Here is a 12,780-nt window from a genome sequence, read left to right as displayed (position 1 = left end):
ACTAATTATGACCGATTTCGGATAAAACGGTAGATGAACCTAAAGAGGTAAGAATGACATAAATTATATTCTATGTATTTCTCTAGTTCTTTTGATTATATTCATGTTATCAAATATCAATTTTACCCTAGTGATTTTTTTTAATATGAATTAGATTTTTTGGACAAATTTATATTAAAAAAATTACTAATTTTTTAATTATATATATATAATCAGTACCCTTGAATATTAGTTTGACACAATATACCGAGAGCAATAATTTTTTAAACATAAATAATTTTTTAATAAAAAGTATGTATATATTTTTTTAAAAAAATTAACAAATGTTACACTGTATTAATCGATTGAGATTAATATAAAGAAATAAAATGAATATTAGGGCATCCACAGCAGTTAGAACCCATTGAGAGTTCTTTCGTTGCCACATCTGCGCCACATCAAAAGTTAAAAACCTTATATCTCTTTCCACTATCAAAAAATCTCTCAACAACTCTTTTATGGGTCTCACACTTTTCATTATATAATTCTCATTTCTTCTCCATATTTTACATTATACATCATTAAATTTTTATAAAATTTAAATTTATAAATTGTTAACATGAAATAACATTAATAATTTAAAAAACAATTTTTATACACACTTTTTATCTTTTTATAACAACTTCTTCGTGTAAAGGGAAAAACCTCCTTCCACTATGAGAGGGAGGTTTTTCCCTGCTGTCACATCACAGTGGGAGTTCTTTCAGAACTTTCACTATAGATGCTCTTAAATATGTAATTTGATAATTTTAAAAATAAGGTATATAATTTAGGTATTTGACAATGTTAATTTGGTATTAGTAAAAAGTTTAACTTTATTAAATAAATTTGAACATTGAGTTACAATTCGATCAATTGAAAAATCAACCCTGGACTGATGTCAATAGTTTTTGTTTCAGTAAATTTTGAAATTAATTTCCGACTAATGTAAAATAATTCGTCGAATTTATGATTTTCTCTGACAAGGGACTGCTGTGTAAAAAAAAAAAATCTTATATCTATTTTACTATGTCACCGATGATAGCAAACTGTTTGAGATGAATTATACCTTCTTTTTCCATTACAATCAATTGAAATGTCCCATCATGTTTGACTGGATTGTTTATATAATTTAGATGAGTAATCTTTTCCAGTTAATTTTAAAAGCACAAGGTTGTAATTTATTCAAAATTCAACTTTTTAAAATTATTTTTTCCATTTAAAATTAAAATTATTTTTTTTTTATTCTTTCAAATCCTTTATCGTTATACCGGACTGGCTTAAACCTTTTTTTGGTTAGTTGGTGGATTTTCAATATCGTATACCTTCCTACAACGCATTGTGAGAGAAAGCTCACCATAATTAGGCGTGAGCCGTGATCGTTATCAAATTTTTTATCAATTGTGAGAGACGGATTTCTAATTGAGTTTGAAATTGGACTCCGAATAAACAGTTTGAAAAAATTAGGGCTAAAATGTAAAAGATTGTTCCAATTTAGGAGGTCCTTTGTGCGTGCCTTTGAAGGTAGGTCGCTAAAATATTTATTTCGATTAAGATTATTATATGAATTTAAACCGGTGAAAATTATATAAAATATATATGTACAATGATTTAATGGTTTTCTATTTTACTGCTTTATTATTATTATTTTATATTATTTAAATTATTATTATTATTATTTAATAATTCCGATCGGACAATTCAATTGCTGTGCCAAATAAGTGTAACGTCATGGGCCGTTTGATCCGTGATAAAGAGTGCGGGATCTGGGCCAGCCCGCGCAGTTGACGCCGCTTTGCCCAATCTAAACCTAGCGTATTAAAACCCTCCTCCAGTCCTACCCGCCTGCTCTCTCGCTTCTCGGTTGTTCTCTAAACCCCACCGAAACCCTAACCTAATCTACTCCTTCTGCTCCGCCGCCATGTCTTCGACGGTGGCTGAGATCCCCTCGCCATCGCCGGTCGATACTGAGAAGAAGAAGAAGAAAAAGAAGAGCAAGGACGACAAGAAAACCGCCGCCGATGATGACGTCCTTCCTCACCTCCCTTCCGCCACCGAAGGCGTTGATGACAAGGACTTTTTCATCAAGCCCCAATCTTTCACCCCTTCCGTCGACACTTCCTCATGGCCGATCCTCCTTAAGAATTACGACCGACTCAACGTCCGCACCGGCCACTACACGCCGCTCCCAGCTGGGCATTCCCCCCTCAAGAGGCCCCTTGCGGAGTACCTCCGTTACGGCATCCTCAACCTCGACAAGCCCTCCAACCCCTCCTCTCACGAGGTCGTTGCCTGGATCAAGCGCATCCTCCGCTCCGAGAAGACCGGCCATAGCGGTACCCTCGACCCCAAAGTCACCGGAAATCTTATTGTCTGCATCGATCGTGCCACTCGTCTCGTCAAGTCTCAGCAGGGCGCCGGGAAAGAGTACGTCTGCGTCGCCCGACTCCACTCTGATGTTCCCGACGTCGCCAAGGTCGCCCGCGCCCTGGAGACCCTTACCGGTGCGGTCTTCCAGAGGCCCCCTCTCATTTCTGCTGTCAAGCGCGAGCTCCGCATCAGGACTATCTACGACAGTAAGCTGCTCGAGTATGATCCCGAGCGCCACCTCGTCGTCTTCTGGATCTCTTGTCAGGCTGGCACCTACGTCCGTACCCTCTGCGTCCATCTCGGGCTGATTCTTGGCGTCGGAGGGCATATGCAAGAGCTGCGGCGTGTCCGTTCAGGGATCCTCGGCGAGAAGGACAACATGGTGACCATGCACGATGTGATGGACGCCCAGTGGATGTATGATAACTTCAAGGATGAGAGCTACTTGAGGCGGGTGGTGATGCCGTTGGAGGTGGTTCTTACTAGCTACAAGAGGCTGGTCGTCAAGGACTCTGCAGTTAATGCTATTTGCTATGGTGCGAAGCTGATGATTCCGGGGCTTCTGAGATTTGAGAATGATATTGAAGTCGGCGAGGAAATCGTGTTGATGACCACAAAAGGGGAAGCGATCGCTCTGGGAATTGCTGAGATGACTACTGCTGTTATGGCAACATGCGACCATGGATCGGTTGCTAAAATTAAGAGGGTGGTGATGGACAGGGATACTTATCCCAGAAAATGGGGGTTGGGGCCGAGAGCTCTGCAGAAGAAGAAGATGATTGCTGAGGGGCTCCTGGATAAGCACGGGAAGGCCAATGAGAAGACTCCAGCTGAGTGGCAAAGGAATGTGGTGCTGCCAGCCGGTGGGGATTCAATGGTCGCCAGCCTCGCCGCCGCACCGGAGCCTGAGGTGCAGAAGGAAGGAGAAATTATAGAAGTGAAGAAACATAAAAAGAAACACAAAGACAAGGATAACGAGGGTGATAATGAAACGGAAGGAAGGAAACGCAAGTTGGAGGATACTGCCGAAGAACCAGCTGCGAAGAAGCTGAAGGTTGAGGAGGTAGAAGAGGGTGTCGGTGGTGACGAAGTAAAGAAGCTGAAGAAAGTGAAAGTTGAGGAGGTTGAAGATGCTAAAGTGGAGGCCAAGGTTGAGGAAGAACTGAATGAGAAGAGTGTAAAAAAGAAAAAGAAGAAGGAAAAGAGCAGTAAAAATATAAGTGAAGTCGATTCTTCAGATGAAGAGAAATCAACTGAGAAGAAGAAAAAGAAAAAGAAGAAGCACTCAGGTGGTGAAGAGGCTGAACTCGCAGCCAGCTTGACAGAGAACACTGATGCAGAGAAAAGCCAGAAGAAGGAGAAGAAGAAAAAGAACCGTGATGCTGAGTTAATAGAAGCCTGAGTAAGGTTGATGGTAGTGGCATAGATTTTTGTTTCAAGTTTATGAAGCTTTCCCTTTATTCCCTGTTTTCAAGATCTTGTACTAGTGAAGGTGACTTTGTTTATCTTATCTTGTTAGATGTCTGAACCATCAATGTTTTGATTTTTAGTTATTTTCAGCTGATTCACATTGGGTTCTCTCTACACCAAGTATGTGCATTCGTTTCTTATCTCTTGGTAGTGAAGAATCATACATACAAGTGCTTTATTAGGGTATTTGAGTGTCTTGCCACGGTAGGATTTGTAGGGTGCTGGTAGATTTTTCTGGCACCATGTCGGCTCTTAAATATTTAAGATTCTCAGCTACAATGTATTATAGTTACAGTTATATCGATTTCTATATGGAAAAATTACTTCAAACTCCTAGTAATAAAGTATTCTTCCTCCTCAGTCAGAAAAAGTTGTTTTCACTCCCTTTATGTAAACGTTGTGTTCACTTTCTTTATGTAAATTTTTTCTTGCGTGTAACTCCCTAATGAATATTAATTTATCTAATTATCTTTTACTTTCTGTAGGTATAAAAAAGTTAAATGAGTTATAATTTTTTCTAAATCTAGTATATTTAAGTTAGAATTTAATATATTTTTTTATCAAATGATTTTTTTTCTCATGATCAATTAATTGGAAGTTTATACTAATCGAATAACTCAGGATTTATTGATTAGTCAATTAATTAAGTTATAGATTGGTCGTGAAAAAAAAAAGTTGTGCAGATTCTCTTTAAATGATATTGAATTTAAGATAAATTATATTTCTTTTTAGAATTAGTTAAATTCGTGTTTATTATGTATGATTAGGAAATGAAAATAAATATTTTCTACTTACTTAATTGTCTTTTATTTTGTATAGATATAAAAAAGTCTAAAAGGAGTTATAATTCTTCCTAAATTCAGCACATTTAGATTAGAATCTAGTATATCTTTTATGAGTACGACTCTTTTTCTACCTGATCAATTAATTGATAGCTCATATTAATTGATTTACTTGGGATGAATCGATTGGTTAATCGATTCAGCTTAAGTCAATTGATTGATATGATTTCTAATCGATCTGTCATGTGAAAAAAAAAATTGTGCTCAATTGAATGAAAAATATATTATATTGTTTTTAAATGATACTAAAGTTAGGAAAAATTATACTTTCGTTTAGATTTTTTGTACCTATAAAAAATAAGATAATTAGATAAATTTATATCCATTATATTTGATTAGGGAATTGAAAACTTATATTAATTGATTTACTTGAGATGAATCGATTGATTAATCGATTCAGCTTAAATCAATTGATTGATATGATTTCTTAATTAATCTGTCGTGTAAAAAGAAGAATTATTCTAAATTTAATGAAAAATATATTAGATTCTTTTTAAATGATACTGAAGTTAGAAAAAATTATATTTTCATTTAATTTTTTTTACCTATAAAAAAATAAGATAATTAGATAAATTTATATCAATTATATTTGATTAGAGAATAGAATAAATATTTTTTGACATGGATTTGAGGATAAAATTTAAATTATAGTTGAGGATTTTTCCCAATTTACTGTTTCTATATTGCTTGATGTAATCAGTATTTCTATCTATATGTTAGATGTTTGCTACGGAGACAAATCAAGAAAGCACACTTTGTCAGGTTCACTGTTACTCATGAGAAAATCTTCTGCAGTAATGAATCTCAACCTCCCTTTTATATTTTTATAAATATGGTCTCATAGAATTTTTTTCAATGATCATCCTATAATTACACGTCCTATTTAGAATTTCTTTTTATAAATTTATCATAACTAAGAATCAAACTATAGTTATCTTAGAGATAACCTAGACACTTTGTCATCTCGTAACCTAGGAGTGAATCTCGATCTCCCATAATGTGACATCGGATGATCTAATTGACTAATCATATCTATTCATTGAGGTGAAAGTAGGAATAATTTCTCAAAAAATATAATATTTTATTTAATATATTTTGTTATTATTATTTTTGAAATATAGTTTAATTGGATTTATTTTTATTTTTTAAAAAATAAATAAATAAAAAGCCATGACCTTGCTTTACAATAAACCTATCATATAGCTAAGTAAAATGTTCATTAAACTAAAATAATCGTTAATTTAAAATTTTATTTATTTATTATTTTAAAAGGAAGTTATTTTGATTTGTTCGGAATTCTATAACTGATGATGATGATGATGAAGATGATGATAACGTGTTAATCGATTGTTAATTCATAAATCAAACACGGTAATGGTTCTATTTGTTTGATATTAATGGGATAAGCATTAGCACCTTCATCAAAGCCCATGGGCCTATCCAAAGGGGCCGCAATAAAGCACTTCGTTTCTGAGCTCCATCTGCTGTGTTTTGGCCACTGTGGAGCGGTGGCTACTCGAAACTTGGGAGGACAAACCCAGAGAGAGAGAGAGAGAGAGAGAGAGAGGCAGAGAGCGGAGATGGCGAACGAGAGGAGTGATAGCAAGGAGAGCAAGAACGGCGTGAAGAAGGAAGCTGAAGGCCAAAGTAAGGTTGGTAAAAGTAAAGGTAAAGGTTTGGAGATTGACATGAAGAAGCAGATTCAGAGGAAGCCCAAGGAAGAGGCGGAGAAGAAGAAAAAGGAGCAAGTGGTGGTTGAGAAGAAGAAGATGACTAAAAGGAAGATGGGCGACGAATCCTTGGAAATGGAGAAGAAGAAGAGGAGGAGTACGGTAGGAGCCACTGAAAACCCGGAGAAGAAGGAAAGGAAGGTGAAGAAAGGGGACATGGGGGAGGAGACGGCGAAGAAGGAGAAAAGTAGGAAGAAAATCGAGAACGTTTCCTCCATCGCTGACGATGAAGAAGAGGCCGGTAACGTCTCCTGCAGCTTCCCGATGAGCCGGGTGCGGCGCCTCATGCGCCTCGAGGGAGGCAATGCCAATGTCACCATCACCGGGATCGCTTCCAACGCCGTATTCCTCGTCAACAAGGCTTCTGTAATTACTCTTCTCCCTTGCCCTCGCCCTATACTCTTATCTTTTTCTCCCTCTCGATCAAAAATTTCCCGTTAGGGTTTTCTTTCGTCTGACGCCCGAGTCGTGGCCTCTTGATCCCTTATTTATTCGTTCCAGTGTCAAAGTGCGGTCTTGGAACTACTTTCATTAGGGTATCATTTGGATTTCAATACTCTACTTGTTGTCAAGCTGTATTTTCTCCACTTTCTTTTTAGTCAATTTAGAATATGTAACCATTAGATTGCATAACTTCGTCAGAAATGTCCTGGAAGTTTAAGGACGAACCTATTATCTTTATGCAAGGGAAAATATAAGGAATGCTATGGACAACATTAACCATACATACTTAACTGAAAAACTGAAAATTGTTTGTAGACAGGCTGAAAAATCTGAAAAATTGTATGTGGTCAAGCTGAAAAATCGACTTGTCCATTGGTGGATAATGTGATAATCTGGTGTCTTCACTGCTGTGTCTGTTAAGCACACAGAAGTGAGCAAATTGACACTTAAGAAATCAACCCTGCACAAGTATTAAATAACCATCGCTGCAGGAGGATACATTTTAATTCTCTTTGTTTTAATGTGGTGCACATTCATTCTATTTTTCCCTGGGGGCTTGGACTTTTATGTATGGGATCTTATTTTCTTCTAAATGTAGGAGATGTTTCTGGAGAAGTTTGTTGAGGATTCTTATTCAAGAGGGACGAAGAGGCAAAAGAAATCTCTCAACTATAATGATCTATGTGAGTGTCTCTTTCCAAGTTAATGCAATTAACTTAAGTAATTTATTTTCTGAGAAATGCAATGACTGCATAATTTTCTTTCTAAACTTTTGATTGGTCGACTCTCAGCAGTTGCACAAAAAGTCTTTTGTTAATTGGGTTTAAGGGAAAAATTCTACCTAGTTTTGATTTAATACTCCCCATGTTACATAAACTACTGGAAAACTAATGTCAAAAAAAAACTGTGCCATTAGCTTTTCCCTCTTCATTTAGAACAGCTTTAGTTTTAACTTGAAAGACAAAGGATTCAATTGCTGTTTTGTTTCTTATTTTCTTCCCAACATTTCTCCTTCCTTCTTCACTTTTTTATTTTATCTTTTTATCTTTAATGTGTGCCTCCTTTTCTAATATAATTGTGTTTCTCTATTTTAAGCATTGGTCTATCTTTGCTTCACACTTGACCTACAAGTTAAATGCTTGAGTGAAAAAGACTTGTATTTATTATGGGGCTTTGACATTCTTGTTGATTGTTATACCAAGAAGCCTAATGCCCATGAAACTTCAAAAAAAAAAAAAATGATAAACCCAGTTAGCCTCATTGACTAGCCATGGGGTAACCGGCCCAACCCACGAAATTTTTCCACCGGCCATCAAAATAAATCGGGAAGCGCACCTGGCAGACAACCCAAGAGCTTAGCATCCGTTGGTTGTGCATCCCATTTAGAGGAAAAATTCCTGCAAATACGCCATAGCTGGGGATCAAACCACAGATGCCTGGGTGACAACCTGGATGTCCTTCCGCGGCACCATAGCTCCGGGGACGCCTATGAAACTTCAAGAAAGCATTGAAGGAAGCTTTACGCATATGTAAAGATATTGAGGTGCTAATTTTTGAACTAATAAAACAATTTGGTTTCTAAAGCTAAAATATGGTGTTTGTAATGAGATTCTTGTGTTCACTTCTCCATTTTATTCTGAACTAATTCCAAAGGTTGATCATTCGATTTCTATTGTTTGTTTCTGAGTGTGTGCTACCATAGTACCATGGTTACAATTTGCACCTAGTTTAAAGTATCTTAGGAGGTTTAGGTCACTGAAACTTGAAGTTCAGAACCAGTTGCACTCTCCAATCTTGTTGTTCTCATGTCGAGTGATTAAACTAGATCTCTTTTGGATTTAGATAAAACAAATTGTAGTACTTATAAAGGGTTCTTCACTGATATGTTTTCTCTCTTTCTATTAAGTGTATTAAATTAAGGTCCATATCGGGAATTATTTTGGTGAATCATTGAATTAAGATTCAAATTATTAAATATGAACAAAAGTTTTATTCTATTCATAATAGTTTTGATAAGCTTTGAGGTGCCGAGAAACCCTTGAAACATTTCTTTCCAATCTTGCATTGACACTAAAACTCTTTGGCAATTTGACATTGACATTGAAACTTGTTGACACGAGGTGAAATCAGCATGGGAGAGTGGCAAGATGCAAAAGGGTGCTTTAACATCGAAGGAGAAGTGAAAGATGGAGAGAGAGCAAGATCCTAAGTGGGGGGGGAGAAGGATGATTACCTATTGAAGAAGGGAGGAACGAGAGAAACCTGATGACTGCTATGGTGTTGCCGGAGAGAGGAGAGATTGTGTGGGAGGTGGTTGCTTTAGTGTTGCGAGAGAGAGGATGCACAAGAGAGGAGGGTCGGGTGGGTTAGCGGGAGAGAGGAACATGAGAAAGAAGGGAGAGAAAATAAATTAGAATCTCATCCCAAATTTCTCATGATTAAACCCAGTTTGAATAAAAATGAATTTGGTTTGATCTTAAAAGGATCAAATTAAATCTGAATTGAACCTAATTTAACCCCACTTGACCCAAAATGACAAACCCTACCCAAAGGACACAACCATACCCCAATTATGCTATGGTTTTGTTTCCTAAAGCACAAGAATCTGTTGGTTATAGGATTAAATAGCTACACAAACTTTAATCCAAAGCAAAATAGAATATATAATGAAAGTTTGTCTAAATTCAAGTAACAGTTCTTGTATTGAAGAATTTAATATTTGAATCATATCATATGGTACGGTACTGATCATTTATTTGACTCTAGCAACTTCTCTCGCTATTGTTACCAACTTTGTTTTTCTTGGCTATTTATTGTCTCCTTTCAAAAGGATAACCATAAATTGTTTGTTTAGCCATGTCTATCAATTATAGACTTAGATACATTTGACCAACTACTTGTAAAATGTTTGGAGAAGCAGTGGAAACCCATTTTTACTGCTCTATGGAGAAATTGGTTGCATTTTATTCTAGTTTCAGTTTCAGAAGATACTTGGGAATCATGGTTTTGATATTTTACCATTAAATGTAAGTGTGATTCAAGGTTCTAGTAGTGAATGACCATAACATTATCTTATAATTTTTGCATTTGGTAATATCCCTAATTATTGTTGTTCCAAGAAATTTGATATTAGCTGGAATAAGGGTGTTTCATAGTCTAGCTGCCATTTTGGTTGGTCATATGATCTTACAAAAAGTACTTGATAATTGGAATAAACTGTACACGTGTGGATAACTGGAACTGGAAACAGTTTGTTGAGATCATAAGGATTTTTTTTTTTAAAAGGGAAAATCCACTAATTATGCTGATCTGAAGAAGAACGTGCATGATCATATAGTTACTAATATTATTGCCAATAGGAGTGACTAAATTCTAGGTCAGATCAAGGGTTTGCTCTAAGTCTGGGTTAGATGAACTCACAAATCATATTCAACATAAACCTCATTATTGTATGTATTTGAAAATGCACTTATGCTAATTTGTTGAGAGTTTAATCAGATTGATCTTGAAACTTGTGTTGTGGAGAAACCAATGGTCTTGTTAGAAAGAAGATAATCAAGGGAACAATTAAGGCTGATGGAGATTAAATTTCTACAAGATTTTTAGATATCATAAACTTATTTTTCAATGTGAAGGAGATCTTGCTGTTGGTATGATTAACAAGATAATGCGTACACTTGAAATGGAGAGTGCTTCTAAGTATCCCTTGGGCTAAAAAGAAAAAATTGAAAGACTTTGGTACAATTGGCTAATATTTTATGGATTAATGCTGTGCTGTCACAAAATGAAACATACAAAAAATAATGTAACAGAGATGCAAATGCTAAGATAAATGTGTGAAGGTACTTGGACAATTAAAATTGAAAAAAAATACTATTATTCAACAGCAATTAGGTGTAGCATCAATAAATAATTGAGATAGAAATAACGAGGGTTGCTGAGCCCAAATTCATTCTAAGTAAGATAAGCATGACCTAGATTACAACATGATTTTTATACACACACGCAAATTACAGTATCATCTAAACTTAAGCTGAACATAATATGTTTTTCTACTAGCTCAGCATGCTTTAATTTGTTTCCAGAGCCCAAATCATTGCTATTCTTTTTTGTCACTATAGCACCTTGTCCTTTGCATCTTTTTGCAAGATATGATTTAACTCATATTTTTTCCCCTAAAATCCTTTCTACATGGCCGGTGTGGATTTGGCTACAGGTTGTCCTCTGAATTATGCATCTTTAACTGGTGCTTTGTTTATGTTAGAGTTATTAGTTAATGGACGCTATAATATATAATTTCCAATTCACAACATATTATGCTATACCATAGCTTGGGAGGGGTCACCTCCAGGATTAGTCGGTTCGAAGAGCTGGATATCTAGGTTAGCAAAAAAAAATTGATATGCTAATCATATCTGATAGAATTAGTTGTTGTTTGAATTGCTTAAGATTTCTAACATTGAGGGAATCAAAACTTTCACCTTAGTTATAACATAGAAGGAGAAGTTTGCATTGTAAAGACTTTTAAATTTCATGAGATAAGTTATAATCAGATTGACAGTGAGTGACAAATTAATATTCGATCTCCACCTGTGCACATCAGCAGCCAATCTTAAAGGAGGTGGCAGATAGCTTCTGACGAGAATGCTGAATTGGAACAGGATTTGAGGAAGTAATCCCTAGTGCTAGATGTTTTTTATTTTTTATCTTAAACTAAGAAATGAGGACGTTTTGGTTAGAAGAATTATGATAAGCTACAGGAACATCACAGCTGAAGCAATTATTCATTCGATCAGCTTGCCTCTCATGACCAATAGTTACAATCAGGATCTTTGTGCCAATTTGAGTGGAAATTGTGTCATTTATGGATAGTGATCCAAGCTAGACAGCAAGAGCAAGTCTCCATTTATTTAATTTGGACAGCAGATCCTTATAGAAGAAAAATGGTTTCCATAGAATGAAAGTAAATTACAAGCAGATAACTATCGAGCGATAAGCTCTACCCGCAGTTTTTATATATTTTCATATTTTGAGCCTGGAAAACCATGTGAATCTATTTCCTGATTCGTGTGGCCAAGTACATTTTCTTCTGTTGTCTGTGGTAAATATATATATGAAAATAGCATTTTGTAATTCCCAACATCTTATATTATCGTGACTTGACAATTGTGTTTCAGCATCGACTGTTCATGGTCAAAAGGGATACGAGTTCTTGTCAGGTATTTTTTTCCCCCCCTGCAATTTGAAGCTCTCAAATGATCATATAAATCTTATCACAAATTGATAGTTTCCACATTTTTGTTTAGATTTTGTCCCAGAGAAGATGAGAGCTGAGGATGCTCTGAAGGCAATGGCATCAGTTGAAACATGATGTTGGCAGAGGTTCAGAAACATGGGAAAAGGGAAGAATTTCCATCATGGTTTGCAGGTGACTGATAGTTTAGGAATGGTTTATAGGTTCCATATTTAAGTTCTTTCTGTGACCGCTGTCGGTCTGTCGGTCGCCTTCGTTGCTATTTGTACGAGTATTATTTAGAAGAAAAAGGGATATGATTTGTGCGGCAAGAGAAATTCATGTTTCTGCCAATTTGGCCTTTCGTGGAAGGGCAAACATCTCACTCTGCTCTTTGAAGTGATTTTGCAAGAAAATGATGCTCGAAGAATGCTTCGGATCTCCTAAATCGGCCATTCTTGTAGAAGATGATGAAATAATAGTCTTTTAAAACATGGATGACGATATCATTTTCTAATCTTCTCTAATTTTTTTCATTTCAAATTTAATTAGTTTTCGTACAACAATTCATAACATGAACACTATTTATTCTTTTAAATGGTCATCGTGATGAACTAAAATAATTTATAATCCTAATGAACATTTATTAGGAATTATGGTCTTCAAAATCCAA

At 35.7% G+C, this 12,780-nt stretch overlaps 2 protein-coding genes across 2 annotated transcripts; both read left to right on the top strand.

The window, feature by feature from the left end:
* The first annotated feature begins 1,852 nt into the window (after positions 1-1,852).
* Positions 1,853-3,941, top strand: LOC122007927 (H/ACA ribonucleoprotein complex subunit 4-like). Its single transcript, XM_042563466.1, has one exon. The coding sequence runs from the start codon at positions 1,940-1,942 to the stop codon at positions 3,788-3,790; it is 1,851 nt and encodes a 616-aa protein (XP_042419400.1). The 5' UTR covers positions 1,853-1,939; the 3' UTR covers positions 3,791-3,941.
* Positions 3,942-6,157: 2,216 nt separating this feature from the next.
* LOC122007926 (protein PXR1-like) lies at positions 6,158-12,548 on the top strand. Its single transcript, XM_042563465.1, has 4 exons — positions 6,158-6,796; positions 7,473-7,557; positions 12,052-12,093; positions 12,181-12,548. Exons 1-4 carry the CDS (start codon positions 6,281-6,283, stop codon positions 12,243-12,245), a joined length of 708 nt encoding a protein of 235 aa, XP_042419399.1. The 5' UTR covers positions 6,158-6,280; the 3' UTR covers positions 12,246-12,548.
* The last annotated feature ends 232 nt before the right edge of the window (positions 12,549-12,780 follow it).

The sequence above is a fragment of the Zingiber officinale genome, chromosome 8A, assembly GCF_018446385.1.
Source record: "Zingiber officinale cultivar Zhangliang chromosome 8A, Zo_v1.1, whole genome shotgun sequence".
Lineage (NCBI taxonomy): Eukaryota > Viridiplantae > Streptophyta > Magnoliopsida > Zingiberales > Zingiberaceae > Zingiber > Zingiber officinale.
Note: the sequence above shows the minus strand (reverse complement) of the source record. Positions and strands in the feature narration are given on the sequence as shown.

Bases quoted from the DNA above. Each gene is read 5' to 3' on its own strand.
- LOC122007927 (XM_042563466.1), top strand. From the start codon at position 1,940: ATGTCTTCGACGGTGGCTGAGATCCCCTCGCCATCGCCGGTCGATACT.
- LOC122007926 (XM_042563465.1), top strand. From the start codon at position 6,281: ATGGCGAACGAGAGGAGTGATAGCAAGGAGAGCAAGAACGGCGTGAAG. The intron at 6,797-7,472 runs GTAATTACTCTT...TTCTAAATGTAG, and splicing joins TCCTCGTCAACAAGGCTTCT to GAGATGTTTCTGGAGAAGTT. The intron at 12,094-12,180 runs GTATTTTTTTCC...ATTTTTGTTTAG, and splicing joins GGGATACGAGTTCTTGTCAG to ATTTTGTCCCAGAGAAGATG.